The following is a 21,225-nucleotide window of genomic DNA, read 5'->3' as shown; positions in this document are numbered from 1 at the left end:
AAGAGAGAGGTGCAAAAAAAAGAGACTATAAGTCGAAATATATTTCTAAAGCATATAAAATGCAATACAACTCACATACAAGCGGGCCTCTTCTTTGTTCACAATGCAGTTTCCGTGACTGGATCCATAGACTTCTATAGCTGTTTGAATATCCTTATTTTTAAATCCCCCCACTTTGGGGCCATCATATTCACTATTCTGAAAAACACAGCAGCTCTGCGAGCTCACTCCTCGCTGATACACACACTGTTGTGAGCATCAATGCACAATCGAATCACCTCTGACCTCAAGGTGAATGCCTACTTGTTTAATCAGGTGGTCAATTAGTCATCAGTATTAGGCGCCTTATAAAGCCCTAAAGCTAACAATAATAACCCCAAAAGGGTTATAACACAATGTTAAATACTAAGATTTACATTGCAGTCAATGACCCTTATTCTGTAAGGTATGATGAGCGCAGATGATGTGCTATCGCATGAAAAGCCCCATTGACTTTAATGAGCCTTTTATTGCGATAGCAAGTCATCTTCGCTTATCACACCTTACAGAATAAGGGTCAATGTGTTGATGTAACATCTCTCCATTAAAGTGCATAAGTCAATATTGCATAATAATCAAAACAAAAGGCATACAGTATACATATATATTTTTTTAAACAAAAAACATATTTATTTTGAAAAAGATTAAAATATGGTAATAAACATAGTTATGTATTCTACATATCCTCCATGAGGAAATTTAATATCAACACTTTCAATGTATATAAATATAAAATTAAACTTAACAAAAATATAAAAAATATAAAAAACAGTGATAGTATTCCTAAAAATGATCTAAAAGAGAATCTTGGGAATTGCCAGCAGTCATGGTTAACTAGTAAGGTTATGGTGAATTTTCCCTGGGGCAAATGTTAATCTTGCAAAATATTATATACAGTAAAGAAAGGAAGACGCTCAAATCTAAACATACTAATGAATTATTTAATGTTAAACAGTGTACAGTATATCATATACTACCTCCTAGGTAATTTATATGTTTGAGTGCCCATGTAGCTCCCAATATACAGGTAGAAACAAAAGTCATCTTAGAAGGCATATCTGGGAGCATGCTAGAAATATAAAAATAGGCTTTGAGTAACACAGTGTATCTTGCAATTTCAAGAGCAACCATAATAAAGATCCTTCCCTTTTGCATTATAAAGGCATAAACATGGTTCCGATTGATAGAAGCGAGAGCCTTAATAAGGATATAAATATAGTCTCTCTTTATTGACACTATCAGAGTGTTCACTTTACTGCTCCTTAAACATCTGTTCGTGTGCACATGTTCCCGTAAAGTTTGTTCCGATCATTCTAGACTAGTCTGTAAAATACCATCTGATCCAGCCATGTGTGGATTTGAAAATATATATTTTCCACTCAAGTGATATAAGACTTGTAATACTTAAATGCACTAACTATCTAGTTAGCCATTTGAAATGTTTCAATATGTTATAATTAATTGGCTCTATGTAGTGTTGTGTGGAAACAAATGCAGAAGTCAGTGCTAACAAGATTCACAGCAAACATTTAGAATGTATGAATAAATCTTCATCAAATAAATCTGATGTGTTTCTGAATATAACTGGCTTATTGAATCAATCACGAGACATATTTAATGATAGAATTATATAGATTTAATGAGCCACCTACGTAGGTGTATGGCTGGCCCTGACACTGGTATGAACGAGACCACGTGGACTACTGTGGTACAGGGCTTGTCCCTGGCCTGTCATCAGTCACTCCTACATTATGTAACACCACATCGGTAACTCAATGATCACAGTCCACAGTCACTTGATTGAAGAAAAACAGAGTGAACTTAAAAGTCTGATAGCCACTGAAGAGAGGTGCTGGCTTGCTCCCATCCAGGAGGTACTGTAGAACAGATACAGGAATGAAGAAGGTGGTGCACTTTTTTCTTTACTCCTGTATTTGCTCTATGTAGCCAGTATTTTTTACAGAAAATGATATAGGATTAATCTGTAACCTTTTCATTCATGCAGCTTCGGATATGGCTTCAAATATATTCATTTTTGGGTCAATTGTCATGTTTATTTTAACTGTTTAATAAGTTATATTAAAACAGACCTATTTAAGGTCAATTCGTATTCAATTTGTATTTAGAAATGTATCACTATGCTGTTCTGTATATTAAATGTATTTGTATTTTGCTATTTGCAACTTGAACATACCACCCCATCTCCATCCCACCCTTTGGGATGTCCAATCGCACGGAGATGGCGGGGATATAGGATGGGTGATTGAGATACTTTTTTATTCCATACTGAAGTGGCTTGAGGTGTCGCCATGAAACAAGTAGGAATACTTTGCCTCACTTTTACAGTGTTTTATTGGATTATAAATTGGCTACGATTGTCCCATGATAGCGTGAGTGTCTTGTGAATCTTTACCCTCAGCTACATACTCAGCTGAGGACTTATTTAGCCAACGAGTCCGTCCCAGTAAGTTTACTATTGGGTTTGGGCTGACGACACTTACTGAAGGTCCACAAGCACCTTAACTCTGTGACCAACAGCAGATACCCAAGGGACTTTAAAAGTGGAGAAGACTCTCCTGATGGTCATCACGCCAGATCCCGCACACAGAGCAGCTGATCCAGATGCTGGCTGCAGATCAGTGGACCTATTCACACATTGTGGATAGGATGATTGTCATTGTCAATTGTGCTTTTAAATTGTATTTTTGTATGTGCCATACTCACCTTTTATATTGTAAATATAATTTTTATATATGTAACAGGGTATGTCATTCTGCCTATCTTTCCCCGCCCTGTTATGTAAGTCCTGCGAGCTGCAGGTGGTAAGTGGTTAATATGGTGAGTTTGTCACCCCACCCATGCTCCTCTATGATTGACAGGAGTAAGGTGGTGACTCATGGCCTGTGTTAGCCTACCAGGCATAGGTATAGACCATGAGTTCGCCCCTTCGATCCTAATTAGAAGAATACCAAATTTACAGTGAGTCCTGTTCCTGCTCTGGAGGAGAGAGGAAGCAGTAGAGCAATCAGACTCTCCCATGGTGGGATAGCGTGCTCACCCTCAGTCTTTGGACTGAGAGAACATCTGATTCAGCCACAGATGCCCTATACTACCAGGGGCAAAGCACATTACAGAGGTAAGAAGCCTCTGAGACCTTGCAATCCTGTGAGAAGATCTGCAGTTTATGTCCCCAATAAAGATCCTGTTCATAATATACCTTTGTCTAAGTATCAGTCCTTGGGCAGAGGAAGAAAGAGTGGAATAGTGGGGGCTGGCCTCCGAACAACCTGGAGCCCACTACGGCTGGAGGTGCTGAACACCAAGAGAATGCACCTAAGCCTGTTCTAATCTCCATTTCATCGCAGATCAGACTCAGCTCTCCTGATCCTAACAGGTATTGCACCACACACATTAGGCTGTGTATCTGCCAGAGGGGGGGAAACTGTGTTACATATATTTACTACGCTATGGGGCCTATTCACTAAACAGTGATAAATAGTTTATAGTATAAACTTAACCGCTAAGGTAATGAAAGGGTTATATAGCAGACACTGCATAGTTGTTTGTACAGGGGGTAGGCAAAGCTTGTAGTTGCCCCAGAGTGGGTGTTTAGGCCTTGCGGGAAGGTGGCAGTAGAAGTTAACCCATTCATTACCTTAGTAGTTACAACAGCTAAGGTAATGAAAGGGTTAACCACTCATGCTACCCTCCCGCAAGGCCTAAACACCACCTTGAGGCAACAACTACCTTCACCCACCCCCTGTACCAAAAACAGGAATGGGTAAAAGTGCAATTAACTAAAGATGGCTAATAGTGCTATTCCCCATTCAAAAAAAAATGACAGCGCAAAACAAATACAACCCCCTCCACAACCCTCATCCCAACACCAACATATACAATCCGATTGTGAGATATACCATGTGAAGCATCACATGGTACATCCCCCATCTGATAGGTTGTAGTAAACCATTTGACAGTTTCAATTTTTTTTAAGAATGTAACGTCCCTCCCTTTCAGATGATGTCACATCCTTGGAGAAAAATAGAAGCTGTCTACAACCAATCATATTGTGTGTGTAAGATGTGATGCCTTATATGGTATATCACACTATCCGATTAGTTGGAGTAACATGTGATGGCAGCCATTTTGTTTTTTTGTGACGTCATCTTAAAGGGAGGGAAGAAGAGCCTTCCTGATTGGCTGGCTTTCCTCCCTTTTGATGACGTCCCATCCTTTAAACAAAAAAAAAACAATAAAAAGAATATGTCACATGGTACACCATCCAATCGGATTGGGGCATATCATTTGATAGTCAAATGTGATGTAATTTGATTGTAAGCTCTTAGGGGCTGGGATTTCCTTTCCTATTGTCTGATTTTGCTGCGCTTAATGTATTATTATAATTTCCTGTACTATATTCTTTGAGAAGTGCTGAGTACACCTCTGACACTACTGTATATAAATAAAGACATACCTGAAGTTCAGGAGCATTAAGTTGTGAATCGAGAGCTTTCTACTGCATTCAGAATCGGAGGGTGAAGACATGATAAGGTAAGAAAAACATTGATTGTATGTAATTTTTGTTTTTCATGTATTTTTTTTGTATTTTTTCATTTTTATTTTTTTGGTTGCCCAAGGACTGCCAATATCTTTATCTATGTCCCTTTAAGGCTTACGATAAATACAGTGACACGCAATCCATTTTTTGGCAAATGCTTGTTTTTAATTCATTGTTATGTTTTTTTGTTGATTGCTTTTTTGTTTCTTGTGTATTTTTGGTGTTTTTTTAATCTGGTTTGTTTTAGGTGATTGTTTTGTTTAATTCTTGTTTATTTTTGCTGTTGGTTTTTTTTCCATTGTTGTTTATTTTTGGTGATTGATTTGATTTTATTGTTATGTCTTTTTGGTGCTTGCTTTTTTTTTTTAGCTTACCCATTTATTGCTATTGTGGCAAAGCATGCCCTAATTATATGGGCATGGTTTAACACTGTGCCAATCAATAGGTAGCGGGGGTGGAGAGTGGGAATAGTTGCCCAAGAGAGGGTGGATAGGCCTCCTGGGTGGGTATTGGGGGAGAGGGATTAGCCCCTTAATTACTATAGCGGTTACTAACCGCTAAGGTAAGTATTTTTTTTTATTATTTAATGTTCCGGCCAACGGAGGACAAGGAGGAAGATGAGGATGGCCTTCATCCTGGCAGGGGTAAGGGCAACTTTAATTTTCTTTATGGAAATCCTCCCGGGAAGGTCTATGCGCCGCATAGTCGTAGAAAGAAGAACTTCAGAGAAGGCTGATATGGTGATGAATAAAAATCTTTAATGACACGGTGTGCAAACGGATCCTCTGATGCGTTTCGGCCGAAACGCGTCAGAGGATCCGTTTGCAAACCGTGTCATTAAAGATTTTTATTCATCACCATATCAGCCTTCTCTGAAGTTCTTCTTTCTACGGCTGTGCGGCGCATAGACCTCCCCTGGGAGGATTTCCATGGTGCCATTGACTGCTGCCTGCACGCCGGGCTGCTGCTGGTTTTCCCATGTTCCTCTGCCGAACCCGGAAGTCCCGGCACTGCAGCCGGTCAGGTGACCACCCTCCGCGACGGAGCGGGTGCAGGGTTGGCAGCTGAAAACAGTGCCGGCTGGTCGTGTGAATCAGCATTATATCTTGTCACACAGAGGAGTCCTGTGCAGCAGGATCAGCGGCTTCTACAATCAAGAGGATAGATCAGCCACGACACTACATCCCCCAGCTGTGAGTTTTTCATGTCTTATCTCAAACCCTAATGGTGCTTATGGTAAGCCAGTTGCTGAGAAATATATGTTGTTTACTTGATTACTCTGCTGGGGGCTAGTGGCGATCATAACCTGAGCTTCATCTTTTACTTACCAGCTAACAGCTTCATTAACACTCTCTGAGCGCCTGGTGGGTTAACTTTCAGTTCACCCGTTTTACATTTAATTTACTTTATGCTGGCTGGATAATGTTTCATTTTAATGGGCAAATCCCCTACTTCCCAAGATATAGGCCCCGGTATGGGGTGCCGGTATTCCCGCAATGTTTACATTCTCTTGCGTCACAGGACATGGGAGATTTAAATGCACATTGTTTTGATCAAATTGTTTTGCATTTGGATGGCTTGTTTATAGTACATTTTAGAATTGGTTAGCATTTTAAATTAATTCATTGTTTTGTTGGCTAGTGCTTTTATTTCTTTAATTGATTGGATAGGTGTTTATATAACGCTAAAAGTGTACTCAGCGCTTCACAAAGAATACAGTACAGGGAATTATAATAATACAAAGTGCAGCAAAATCAGACAATAGGAAAGGAAATCCATGCCCCGAAGAGCTTACAATCTAAGGTTTGAGGGGAACTTACAGAGACAACAGGTGAGGGAATAAGTGGGAGTGACTGGGTGTGGGACAATAGCGAGTTTTAAGGTTAGTCAGTATTAAATGAAATGGTTGACACCGTTTGCATGGGAGGAGATGGCAGTGAGGCATGACTGAGAGCAAGTGTGTATGTATGGCTTCAGGGAGATCCCCAGCAGCAGGAAGGAATAGATAAAGGATGTGAATAGAGGATTTGTGTGGGTGTTTTATATTGAGGGGTAAATAAGTTTTTGGGATAGAGGTATATATATAATAACACTTATTTGTATTCTTATGTTTTGGAATAATATAATTTAATTATTTTGCCGTTTTACTGATAGATTAATGTAATTGATGTGTAGTTGAGTATTTGTAGTTCTTTTATTATTGGGGAGTTTAGGTGCTTGTGCATTTTTTTTTCTTATAGTGTTAGTGTTATAGACTGCTATTGTGGCTTATCATGCCCATATTATATACCACTGTGCCAATCAATGGGTGGTATAGTGGTCCCGGAGTAGGGGGTTAGACCTCCTGGGTGAGTAGCAGGGGATGGTGGATTAACCCTTTAATTACTATAGTAGTTATTAATCGCTAAGGTGATTAAGGGTTTAGGAGCCATTAGATTGTATGTTTTCTGTATTCTTTAATGTACTATTGCTGGCATCGGAGGACATGGACCTGCAGTATGCTGACAAGCACACCCTTCATGATGACAGGGGTAAGGTGAAAGTGTTATTTACTTTATTAATGCTGGCTGGCTAATGTTTAATATTTTAATGGGCACATTTACTATTATCCATATGTGGATAATACTAATTTTGACAATTACTGTACTGTATGTGTTGTGGGGTGGGGGGGGGGTGGATTGTTGTGGGAAGAGGAGGTGGGTAGTAGGGTTGTTGTACTTAGTTTTATTTCTTGGTGTTAGAGGGATTGGGTGAAGCGGTAGTAGCCCCAAGTATGGATATTTAGGACTTCCGGGGGGTAGCAGGACTGGTTAACCCCTTCATTACCATAGTGGTTCCCACCGCAACTCCTCCTGCAACATTCCAGGCAGGCCTAAGCACCCACCCTGAGACTACTACCCCCTTCATCCACCCCCTCTTCCCCAAGAAACAGGCTATTGAGGTTTAAGCCCCTTCATTGCCTTAGCGGCTAGCGCTAAGGTAATGAAGCTGTTTCAATATATATTTTAATACTAGTGTAGATGAGCAGGGGGTCTCCAGAGCAAAACTAAATTGATTTAAGGTCCAGGGACCCCCTGCATCCCGAGATACAGGCTCTGTTATTTGGTGCCGGTATCTCCTATGCATTTATTCCCATGGTCACGTGACGCAAGACATTTAAATGCATAGGAGATACCGGCATCTCATAACGGGGCCTGTATCTCGGGAAGCAGGTGTCCCCGTACCTCAAATCAATGCAGTTCTGCTCCGTAGACCCCATGCTCATCTACACTAGTATTACAATTTATATTAAAATCTTGCGATCACTGGCGAGATATGCACAGGGAGAGGCGGATTTTTCTGCAGCTTGAAAAAATCGCCGGGTACGCCCTTTTTGAGAGAAGCGATAATCACGTCGCCGGCTACTCGCACATTTTGGGATTTTTGCTATCACAGGAAATTGAGGCTTTCTGAATACCATGATAGCAATGCTCAAAAAATTGGCTGTGTAACCGGCCCAGCGTTGTTTTCATGAAGCCTTTTAGATTAGGCCCTTACTGTATGTCTTTCACAAAATGAACTAATTTAAAATAGGAGATACTACAGGAGCAGCATGACAATAAAACTCAAACTTTAATTATTCAACCAACATTCTTGATGGTCAAATATCATAGAATTTTCCAGGCTTGATGTTTTCTTCTTTTAACTCTTCAATAAGGGAAATGCCTTCGAACTGTTTTTTTGAGCTTTAAAATTTACTTTTTGCATTCCTTTATGTCAGCAAATCAAATGGATGACTGAAGACAAAACTTCTTTTGTCTAATTGATGGCATTGATGTAGCCTCAGCTACTTAGCAGCTGGTGCAGAACTGGGAAAAAATAACAGTATTTATCAATGGAATGGAATTATTTTATTTTAGAAATGTTGTGCATTATATGTTGCACCAGTTTAACCTAACTTCTTATTCGTTTTGCTAAAAAGAGGATTGTTGATTACCCATGAGTGCACGTCATTAGTATATTATATGAATTAAAATGTTTCTACAGCACAGCTTTCCTTATTAAACAAACTGGAACAAGCAAAGCATGAGGAATTCATCTGACATAAAAGAAGGTTGACCTTTAAAAAGTCAGTTTCATGCTAACAGCATGTTCTGTAAACCAACTGCTAAAATCCATAAAATGTGATTCTTATGGATTATTTAAATGTTACAATATACTTCATTTATTCAATCTACTTTACTACAATATTTAAACAATGTTAATTATTCAAATTACTTGAAAATATATTTGAACTTGTAAAAGCAAAACAATCTGAGCTTAGCATATTCTTTTGTTATTATATCACTATAAGTGAATTAATGAGCTAATAGCAATTACAAGGTCCTTAACTCCCCAATGCCCTAATTTGTCTTCCATTTCCATTATTAAAATTAATATGCAAAGTAATGTGGTTAAGTTATATTAACTGTACTTTATAGTATGTATGGTGGTACAGCGAAAAAAGGTCTCAAACTGAATCAGTTTTTACTTATTAATAGACAAGCAAAATGTACAGCAGATCTTTGTTTCTATTGTACATCTAAATTGGCACAAGTCCTATAGTGAATACTCAAAATATTAAATATTATAATAGTTTTATTTCTTATGTAATGCTGGCAGTAATTGCAGAACTGTAGGCAGAAATAGTATTTGCCCCATAGAGCTTAACATCTCATTTTGGTACTCACGGAATTTGAGTGACTTGCTTAAGGTCCCAAGGAGAGTTGACACTGTGATCTCAACAATGTTCACCTGCTTCAAAGGCAGTGACATTACCATTGAGCTACACATTCAGCTCCTTTATGCTCATTTAATATTATAAAAAAAAAAATTACTGTATTAGGGGAATGCCTAATAAGACAGTCACTTTAGCAGCAGCCAGGGGATTTTTGTTTGCTATTAAATCATACACAGAACTTGTTATTACTTTATATTTGAAATTAACTTACATCTATATCATGTATCTATTATCTATATTTGAATCTACACATATCCATCACATGTCTCTCCATCTACCCTTCCACACACACAATATGAACATTCATAAAATGTTTAGAGTATCCTATTTATGGCAAGACTCTCTTATTCTTGACTTGAGACAATGATAAATAAACCTACAATATACTGTACTATTTTCCCAAGTTCTGAAATATAAAGTCAATTCTTTTTTTCTTTTCAGACTGGAAGCTACTACCAGCAGAGTATGCTACTAGAGATGGGTAAAAATCCACCATGCGGGTGAGAGGGAAGGAAGAGGAAGAGATGTACATTGCTAGAGTCACAAGTTCTACTGTATATACATCACTTCCAACATTCCACCAAATAACATAGGGAGAGAAAAGCAAGACAACTGTTGCTGCGGAATAGGCATGACAAGAGTCAATAGCAGAGAGTTCTGTTTTATGTGGTAATACTATAACGTTAGAAATTGTGATCAGACGTAAATCCACATTCTGTCAATGGGAGTTTTCCATGCTCATCTACCTCAAACAATATAGAATAAAGTGACAGGGTAAAACAAATCAAAGGTAGATTACCAGTGATCATGTTAGACCTTATTTGGTACACTACCTCTCCCTCTATTTTGACATTTATATCCCTATACAGTATTGGTCTGTGGTGACCCATGGCTTAATCTGACATTTTGCAATCTCTTTAATAATAAAATAAATCAATGTCAGTGGAATGGTTAGTTGATTAAATACAGATGTAGCAAGACTTACTGAACTCGGAGCCATGGACAAGGAAGCATAAATCTGCAGTGCCAGGACAGTGTCTGTCATGATTGTGCTGTGAGGGGTCCATGCTTCTGAATGAGACCCCTTGCAGTGTTTATCCTCCAGTGGTGCAACCACAGCTGTCACGGGACCGCACGTGGCAGCTGCACAGAAGACAATAAATCTTACCACACCTGTATGGACAATTTATTTACACATTTGTTTATCTTCATTAAAGTGAGACATAAATAGTTGTAATAATTATTTAAAGCTGCATATTCACCTGTAATTTTTTTTTTAATGTTTTTTTTTTTCATAATTGATCCAGGTGGTCCCTACTCCCAAAGGGTGCTCTATTTAAAGCACCGGTGTAGTCACCGGTGTCGATGCTCCTCACTCCGGTGGAAACAATATGGCCACTAATGGCTTTTCTATTGGCCTGGCAACAGCACCCATATTTAAACCTCAATGGTAACCACCTGTACCAAAAATAGTAGCATTGCTGTTTTAAGTTAACTTGAAAAAAATCAGAGCAGGTGGAAGTCAGTACCCACTCCTTTTGTGTGATGTCATTGATTATTTAGCCCCGAAATACACTATCCACCTGGAAAGGAAACAATTTAATGTCTTACATTTTGCTGTTTATGGTGCCTGGTAACTATACAAATGTATGCAATACTATCTTCATATTAATGGGAGCAAAGGTGTGCTAATGCTGAGCACCCTTTTGTGGATCTGGGCCTAAGTGGTTTAATAAAGATGATAATTACATTGTTAAGTTGCTTATTTCCCCTTAAGTCTTTTCATTACCAGTATGTCTAAAGACAGAAAATACTGTACTACAGACTTTCTGGCAACTGTTTCTCACGATTGCTCTCATGATTCTAATCCCTTCCCCTGTTACCCTACACAGAAGAGGATGTCAGACCCTTCCATTAACAAGAGCTACAGCAGTGTTAAGCTGCTGAAAAGCCATAGAGAACATCAGTTTAAGAGGTAAACTGTTTTCTGAGCCACATTAACAAAATATAATAATAACTATAATAATTGTTTGTTCTTGTATAGTGCTGCTAGTCTTACATAGTGCTTTACAGAGACATTTTGCAGACACAGTCCCTACCGCGTAGAGCTTACAATCTATGTTTTTGGTGCCTGAGGCACAGGGAGACAAAATGACTTGCTGAAGGTCACAAGTAGCCAACACCGGGAATTGACCAAGTTCCCCTACTTCAAAGTCAGTGTCTTTACTAACTGAGTCACTCCTTCAGCATAAATATTCCCATATATCTAACAGATGTCTGATCATTCTTATGATCATTTTTTCTCAGTACAAAAAAAAGGCTACAAATCCCTGAATGTGTGGTGAGAAGTTTTTTGTTTTTGTTTTAAACAAGTACATGAGTCCAGTTTCCAACATTACTTTAATACTCTTGTATACTGTATTTCATTGTACCTATCAAGTGACTCCATTTATGAGGTAGATTCAATCGTTCTTTTGCATTTACATTTGTTGGCCTGATGGCTATATATTGTACTGTAGGTCTAAAAAAATAAGATATAGCGAAAAAAACAGCATGGATTTCTTAGACTCAAGTTGCCTGAAGTCAGCTGGCAGTCTTTAAAAATTATTTTGGTACAATTTTGACAGACGTTTGCAAGTTTGTGGCACTTTTTTCACAGACTTTTGTCACTTTTTGCCAGAATTTAGTGTATTTTTTAATTTATAAAAAAGGCATATATTGTCTCATGAACTTTTGCAAACATTTCAAACATCTCCTATTGGCAGCCATATAATGTATACTGTAATCATCTCATTGTACTGTACTTTTTTTTTCTAGAGGACTTATTAAACACTTGTACCTCTCCTGTACTCCTTGGCTCCTTTACTCCTATCCAGTATACTGTACAGTGACATCTCTTCCCAGTGTTAAATATTCAGCTAATTTCAAATGAATGGGACTAAAATCCTCTCCAGTAACAAGAAACAGCTTTGCGCCATTTTTAATAAGGGTTTGAAACTATAATACTCAATTCTCTAATTGAGCACTGAATGATTGGTTGTCCATGAAATTCTTAAACAATCTAATGTGAGAAGTGGTGATATGCTTCCTTTCCACCACATTAACAAGTTATTTGTATCCCAAAATTAGTGGTAATTCAGGCAGTAATGTTTTTTTCACTTTGAGCAAAATAGATATTTCTTAACAAGACAAAAATAGTAGCAACAGTGAATGGTTGTTGTCAAATGTAGAAACAGTACAAACAAAGGTGTGGTTTAGAAATATGGTGATGTAAAACATTCAATGCAACAAGATGGGTGTTACTGAAGGTTTAATTCAGTTTTTGCTTTTCATTAGCAATATACACAATTGCTTTTTTTAATAGAGAAAACTTGAACAAAACTTTACCACGCACTAACAAATACACTTTACTTCACAAAAAGATAGATGAAAGATGGACAACACTTACAAAGAAATGTAGAACATAGGATGGTGGCATTGCTGCACTGGTTAGAAAATTGTAGATTCATGCTGAGCCCCTTGTCCTGTGGAGGGTAAAAACAAGCTATGACAATGAATAAGCAGTAAATGAAATACAACAAGGAAAATACAAATACATTTACTTTTAAGCTTGGCAAACAACTTATTTGTATTGTATTTAAGGTATTAAACAATACATCTTAGTTTACGTTGAGTATATAACTCTGAGAATGTTGTCAATAATTGATACTGAAGACTGGAAAAAAAAATATATGTCCCTCCTAAACTATTACAACCGAATGGAGAATAGACCTGTCCAGATTTTGGGGGAAAGATAAAATGCTCATTGAATCAGGTTCCATCTGCCCCTAAAGGGATCCTGCTCTCCTCCTCACAGCAGTCATGTTTGTCCCACTGGTCAAGGGGATAGGTGTTCCTCATGGGGTTTATTTTTCTGGTACATACTGATACAGGGAGCTTTGAAGTTTTCTGTTTCTCAAGAACAGGAGAAGATTTGGCCGATGTTCCCAAATGCCATATTCGGTTGGTCAGTGGGAAGTAAGCAGGTGTGGGTTTACTCCTGGTAACAGCCATTGTGCTAAAAGTATGCCCCATGCATTGTGGTATTCAGTAGCAAGGTATGCCTATATGCTTACCTAAAGAGGACCTAACTCCTGTCAGAGGATTTCACTACTGGCCTTTGATGCTATTCCAGTCAGGAGTGTAAGAGTCTTGGGTATGGAAAAAGGCAACATACAGTAGTATTGCAAAGGCAGGGTCTGTCTTTTATTATCTAGTTTCATAAATGACATCCCCTGTGGAGAGTTCTTATGCTATTAGGTGGAAGCTGGATTTGCATGACTGCATGATGGCAAGTGCACTTCAGAAGCAGGTAAGTGACATATTTTGTTCTTTTTAGTTACCTCTGAGGTATTTTTCTGTATGTTTTTATTGTTGGTGGTCTTTTTCCCTCTATCCCCTTTGTAGGGACTGCTTTGTCCCCAATAGTTTGTGCTGGCATAGGAGGGATGCAGAGAGAAAAGTGGAATTATTCTTGCCAATAACTTTAATTCCATTTCTTCTAGTCTGTCCATGCCACTACAAAGTTCCCTTCCTAGTACAAGTTTATATTTGTTTTTCTTTTACAGTATGTTCATCATGCGCGATGTTGAGGAGATAGGAGCCCTGACTACTGAGCACCGCTCCCATCGGCACCATTAACGCTAATATAATCAATAAAATACCTTGAACTACCGATATAAACATACTACCAGTGACATAAACCTCTGAGGATGGCAGCTAGAAAAGCTACAAGGGCGAAAAGCCAACCGGTATCTACCTACTTCAGAAGAAAAGGGGTAACCCCATCGGAGAAACCGGAGCTTCCCGCGCAGACAAACAGTATGGACCCCGACAGCGATCCCTCCATTGAAGATGACCGAGATGAGGAAACGGTCCGTCGTAAGGATTTAAAAGAATTCTGTGCCCAGATGCAGAAGTTTTTCAAAACCGAACTTTGGGCTTTAAAAAAGGAGGTGGATGCACTAGGGGAACGAACGGACTCTCTAGAGAAACAAGCAGACGATACAGCCACAGCAGTTACACAAAACTCTGACCAAATCTCCATAATGCAAGATAAAATCAGACTGCTAGAAGATAAAGTGGGAGACGCCGAAAACCAGGACAGGCGCTGCAACATAAGGCTGAGGGGGGTACCTGAAACCATAATGGACCCGGAGGATTTTGCCAACAGCTGGTTGGAGTCTGTCTTTCCGGACAAACCAGAGTCCGAAATCCGACTGGACCGTTGCCATAGAGCCCTCCGCAGAAAACCCCAAAAAGGAGACCCCCCAGAGACATAGTGGCCCGCTTCCACCACTTCCGTACAAAGGAAGCGGTCTGCAGACTTGCCAGAGAAGACAGCTCTCTAGAGTGTGAAGGAATCAAACTCCAAATAATCCAAGACTTATCCCCGGCCACCCTGGCCAAACGTAAGGCATTCGCCCCCTTAACAAAAATTTTGCGGGAGAACAACACCAAATATAGATGGTTGTTCCCATGCGCCCTCATGTCCATCAAAAATGGCATTGCGCACACGCTGCGAAGGATCGAGGATGGAGAGGGATTTCTGACTGGGCTAGGAATTACAAGCCCTTTCCAGTGCCCCCCTCGCCCATCCACAGAGAGCTCGGCGACTACCGCGCCCGTCTGGAGCCAAGCGGGATCTGCCCGAACAAACACTAAACCATAAGACGGCGTAGTCTTTGAAACCAAGTCCCAATAAAACCTATAAAACAAGACCCCAATAAAACCTAAGTTACAAGTCCTTACAAGATCCTCCATCTAACACTGACTTTAACCCGATTTTGAGCTGAATAACTATACCCACCGAAGGTTCCGGAGCCTCCCGAAGCGCATACAGACTTACCCAAGACGCATCAGATGGCTAAGAGGTCGAGGAGGGGGATTTCAGACGGAGCAGACCTGTATTCAACTTCGGAGCGGCAGCCATCTTGTAGAGGTCCTCACAGGTCTCGAGCGGGAAGCATAATGGCTTTCGCTCGCTTGAGACGTGACGTCACCGCTGGGCACCCTGCCATCGCGAGATCTCGGACGCCCCCTTGTGACATCATGACGCAGGGTCCTGGATATAGAAGATGGTCGTCTCAGAGCTGCCGGGACAGAACAGAATTGGAGGGGAGATGGGACAGCAACATCTCTCCCTCCAATTACCCAAGACCCGTCAAAGTTAATACTGTTCGCACTAGGACATAGTCCCTCATGTTTCCCCATATCAACCCTTTCAGCTCAAACATTAAAAATGATATCCCCATTAACATATGTTCTTACAGGTGGAATGCCATAGTATTACTGTGTTGTATTATGTTGTATTATTGTAATATTATTACAGTACTATAGTAGTATTGTGGTATATTATATATGGTACATTATGGTATATTATAGTATATAGTATTATTAAATTGTCCTAAGTCAATAAAAAGCACTCTAAACATATCACCCCATATTAATTATATATATATATATCAATGTATATATATATTGTGTTTTATATCAGTGGGTATGTTAGTGGGTATATTATTCCATAAACTATTGTGATTTCACGTATAGGATTTTGTACTATACAGTGATATAGAGTGCTATATTTTACCACATAAAGTGTAATATATAAAAATGAAACGAAGGGAAGCTGATAAAGAGGTTGAGTCAGACAAATAAGTTAGTCAGGGGGATAGAAGTTAGATATAAGTTTTATATATAAGTTATAAACGTAGTAGATTTTAGGCTCATTTTAGATATGCTATAGATGTTATTTATGTTAGTTAAAGCATACAAGATATAAGATATAAGACATATAAGATAGTTGATATACAAAATAAATAAATTCTGATAAGAGCATTACACATTATTAGGATACATATATCTGCTATATGAATTTTATATGTCGCACATTATGCAAATGTTATGTATATATACATAGCTATTGGTGGTTATATTAATTATAATTTATTTAATAGTTACATGTTAAATATGGCAGGGTATTTTAAACATATGGACTGGACGTGTAATGTGTCCGACATGTTCCTAAGTAACATTTTGCTATATCCCCTTACTGGAAAGATCACCTTAGAATAAGGAGACACAAGACAGGAGATATAGGGGACATATTATATGCTTTGGTCTATGGTTTGCCATAGTTTTTGGGTTTTGCCAATGTACATGATTAAATATTATTATATTAATGTCACTGACATATGTTTTCTCACAATTACAAAGTTCACACATTATTGAATGGTGCCGGGGGAGCCACTCTCCTTCGAACATGTGGCCCCCCTTTCGGTCCCCAGTTTTAAGGGCCCCGATTACAAGACCCAGGGCGGTCGACCTCTGCGTTTGGAGACTGGCTCATCCATGGGGTGAAGCCACACGACCCACCCTTTGGGCGCAGGAGCTACTCTCGGGGGCCCCGAGCTGTGCTCTTGCATTTTGTTCTTCCCTTGTTATTTTTTTTTCTTCTTCTCACCCTTCTCATTTTTTCCCATCCTCGTTCTACTCCTCTTGTTATTTCCCTTGTATTGTCTACCTACCCCTGCCCTCTCCCTCACCACCCCCTCCCCAGGATGCATTGTCCCCGGCGAGTTCACCATGGCGGTATGACAGGTATGGAAACATCTGCAAGAAACCACGAGAATAGCACCAATTGTAAGTATACAGATCACTCTACGCATCACCTCTTATACCATAAGATATGGCGCTAACATTAATCTCACATAACGTGAAGGGCTTTAATAGTCCAACCAAAAGAAAGCTGGCCTTCACGGATTATAAGAGAAAAAAGGCAGAGGTGTTGTTCTTGCAGGAGACACACTTCAGTAAGAATAACTCCCCTAGGTATCTAGATAAAGGTTTCACCCAATTCTACACGGCCTCAGCATCAGCCAAAAAAAGAGGGGTAGCCATTTTATTTCACAATACCATCCCTTTCGTGGCCCAGACAATCAAAAAAGACACAGAAGGTCGTTTCATTATCATAACTGAAACAATTCATGAGCAACCCATCACACTGGCCTCTGTATATGCACCCTGCATTCAAGAGGCGTCTTTCTTTGATAGATTTTCCCGCTTGCTGCAATCAGTGACAAAGGGGCATATCATAATAGCTGGAGATTTCAACATTACACTACAGTCTGCCTTAGATAGATCAGGAGGAGGCGACTCGGATAATAAAAAAGCCCAGGACGCCCTATGCAGTGCCTTAAAAGACAATCACCTTGTTGATATTTGGAGGGAACTTCACCCTACATCTAGAGATTATACTTTCTACTCCCACCCACACACATCGTACAGCAGAATCGATTACCTCTTTGTTTCGTGCCACCTGGTTCCTAAGGTCACTCATACAAAGATTCATGATATTTCATGGTCTGACCATGCACCAATTGAGCTTAGGTGCAACAATATTCAGACCAGTCGATCAGGCGCAAACTGGAAACTTAACGAATCTATCCTCAAAATACCTGACATATGCAACACAATTGGCCAAGAAATAGCTCAATTTTTTGAGATAAACACAGGCTCTGTGGAGTCCCATATAGTTTTATGGAAGGCTCACAAAGCAACTTTAAGGGGCATACTAATAGCCACCACGGCCAGAAGAAAAAGAACAAGAGACTACAAAATTCTGACGCTTCAATCCAAATTGCATGCCCTGTTATCAAATCATAAGAACAACCCAGACCCGATCTTGACACAGGAACTAAAAGACACAAAAATTGAATTAAATATGTTATTGACTTCCCGGGCAGATAATTCTTTATGTTGGTCTAAGAGGAAATTTTACGAAAAGCAAACAGGCCGGATACGATGCTGGCTCGGGCATTGAAAGATAGGCAATCTAAGTTTAATATCCAAGCTATACGCTTAAAATCAGGTACAGTCACAGCCAACCCTAAAAAAATAGTAGAAGAATTCGGTTCATTCTATGGTTCCCTTTACGATGGAAAGAAAGTAGCACATAATAACAACACGAGCAGAGCATTGAGAAATTTCTTAGCCAGCTCAAAACTAGAGAGATTGACAGAGCAAGACAGAGAAGCTCTGGGCGCTGACTTCACATTGGAAGAAGTGTCGCAGGCCATCAAGGAACTTAAGCCATCAAAGGCACCAGGCCCTGATGGCTTTTCGGGGCTTTATTATAAGAAATTTTCTGAGTCACTTGCCTCGAGGCTGCTCCAATTGTTTAATGCTATCTTAGCAGGAGCCCCTATTCCCGAGGACATGCTGTGAGCGTCTATATCACTTATACACAAACCAGGCAAGGATCCGCTAAATTGTAAAAGCTATAGGCCAATATCTCTAATTAATACTGATATCAAAATATATGCTAAATTATTGGCCAATAGATTAAGTCTTATCCTACCCAGACTAATACACCCAGATCAGGTCGGCTTTGTTAAGGGGCGGCAGGCAGCGGATAACACCCGACGATTTATTGACCTGTTGGAATTGGCTAACAAAAATAACGCACAAAGTATGCTATTACGTCTGGATGCAGAAAAAGCGTTTGATAGGATAGACTGGCCATACTTAAAAGAGACGCTAGCGGCATTTGGCTTTGGAAACCGGGTGAGTAGAGCAATTATGTCACTATACTCAGGCCTAACCGCCAGGGTCATACATTAGGGCTTCCCCTCGGTCCCATTCCAAATCCAAAGTGGCACAAGACAGGGTTGCCCTTTATCTCCCCTCTTGTTCGCCCTATGTATCGTACCCCTCGCGGCAAGAATCCGAGATAGTCCAGATATTTCAGGGTTAAACGTTTACTCCCAATCACATAAAGCGGCCCTGTATGCTGATGATATCCTATTAATTATCTCCAAACCCCTTACTTCATTACCTAACCTGTTCGACCTACTAGATAAATTCTCTAAGGTCACAGGTTTCAAGATTAACCAATCCAAATCTGAAGCTCTAAATATCAATCTCCCTAGACATATAGAGAAATTACTGAAGCTAAATTTCAATTTTAACTGGCAAAAGAATTCAATAAAATATCTAGGGATTCATATCACCAAAGATGCAAAAAGCATCTATAAAGCAAACTATCCCAAACTGATTTGGACTCTAAAACAAGACCTAATCAGATGGTCTTCCAAGAAGATTTCTTGGATTGGAAGGATTCACAGCGTCAAGATGAATCAACTTCCCCGTATTCTATACCTCTTCCAGACATTACCTGTGCCACTCAAACTGAAGGACATACTCTCACTTCAGTCTGAAATATCTAATTTTATCTGGGGAGGTAAAAAACCGAGAGTAAATAAATTAACTATGAAAAGACCTACCTCAGCCGGTGGCCTAGCGGTACCCTGCCTGTTGTCATATTTTAAAGCGGCTCAGCTAAGCCAGATCATACAATGGCATTCCGACCCCAAATTAAAAAAATGGGTAGAGCTCGAACACGCGTCCTGCTCCCCTTTAGAGCTTAACAATTTAATTTGGCTACCTAAAACTTTAAGGAAAAACACGATTTTACCGCTTACCTCAATGATTAACTCCATATCTGTTTGGGAAGCTTCACAATTAAAAAACTCACTCACCTCAGGAAGTTCTCTGATGTCACCCATTTGGAACAATCCTAGCTTTGCACCTGGTCTTATTGGTCATACTCACTCAATTTGGAAACAAAAAGGCTATGATAGGCTCAAAGATCTGGAGGGCTACGATCTAAAAATTAAATCTTTTGACCATCTCAGATTAGAAAAAGACATTCCCCACGCTGAATTCTATAAATACCTCCAGCTCAGATCATTTTATAATAAATTCGCCCCATACCCCCATTGACGATATTTGAAAAGCTCTGTCGGGCAGAAACCAACACTAAGGGACTTATATCTACGATATATGGAGAGGTAATCGAGCCTGCAGCTTCAAAACAACAATCGCCTTCATTCCGTAACCAATGGGAAAAAGACCTAGGGGAGACCCTAGACGACGAAGAATGGACTACTATATTCCTGGGAGCCGCAAAAAGCTCGATATGCACCACACTGAAGGAGAACGCATATAAAGTTCTTATGAGATGGTACCTCACCCCACTCAAATTATCTAAATTTATACCAGGGTCCTCTCCATTATGCCCTAAACAATATGGAGGAACAGCTGACCTGTTACATATGCTGTGGTCTTGCCCGATGATATCCCCGATATGGGAAAAGATCAGAAATTGGATCCAGAGAATATTCGATCTCACTATTCCCCCTGACCCTTGGCTGTTTCTTATGAATAGACCTATAAGGGGCCTATGAAAATCACACAATAAACTTATTGCACACTTTGCTCTAGCTACACGGTGCGAGATCGCAGCATTATGGAAACGCCCCGATATCCCAATTATCCCAAAAATTCGGAATCGCATTTGGTTTATCTGCCAGATGGTTAACGAGCTTAGTTAACGACACTGGCGATAATTATCTAAAAGTCTGGGCTCCTTGGCTTGCCCAAACAGACATCCCTGGGGTAGAGCGTGACACAATTTGGCTATAATAGTTATAATTGCGTTCTCCTTCGGGGGCATAAAAACCAACCCCACAACGAGAACCTCACACTCCATATACCCATTCACTTATACCGCTGAAAGACCGCGTTAGCTGATTCACAACCTTCACGCCGCCGCGTTGCCTCCTGGGAACGGATGTATCCTTACCCTCAGATCCCCCTTCCCTCTCTCCTTCGCCTCACCCTCTCCGTTACCACCTCCCCCCCCCTTTTAATTTTAAATTATTTATTATAATAATTATCATTTATCCCAATACCTTACGGTACGAATGAAGATTCTCACTCACGTGGTTAAGTAGGGCTCGAAAAACTATGTGAGTCCATTATGCCTCTG

The 21,225-nt window shown here is 39.8% G+C and overlaps 1 protein-coding gene across 7 annotated transcripts in view; it reads right to left on the bottom strand.

The window, feature by feature from the left end:
- The window catches only part of AJAP1 (adherens junctions associated protein 1), a 434,689-nt gene that overhangs the window by 257,831 nt on the left and 155,633 nt on the right, over window positions 1-21,225 (bottom strand). The window contains exon 1 of one of the 7 annotated variants that reach the window (XM_075604937.1): window positions 12,805-12,883. The exons of the other annotated variants lie outside the window; for them this stretch is intronic. Coding sequence (XP_075461052.1) covers window positions 12,805-12,821 — 17 coding nt within the window. The 5' untranslated portion in view covers window positions 12,822-12,883. Of the gene's footprint in view, window positions 1-12,804; window positions 12,884-21,225 lie in introns of those variants that run through there. 7 annotated transcript variants of the gene reach the window in all.

Source organism: Ascaphus truei, chromosome 6 (genome assembly GCF_040206685.1).
Source record: "Ascaphus truei isolate aAscTru1 chromosome 6, aAscTru1.hap1, whole genome shotgun sequence".
Classification (NCBI taxonomy): Eukaryota; Metazoa; Chordata; class Amphibia; order Anura; family Ascaphidae; genus Ascaphus; species Ascaphus truei.
This window is presented reverse-complemented; position numbering and strand designations above follow the sequence as displayed.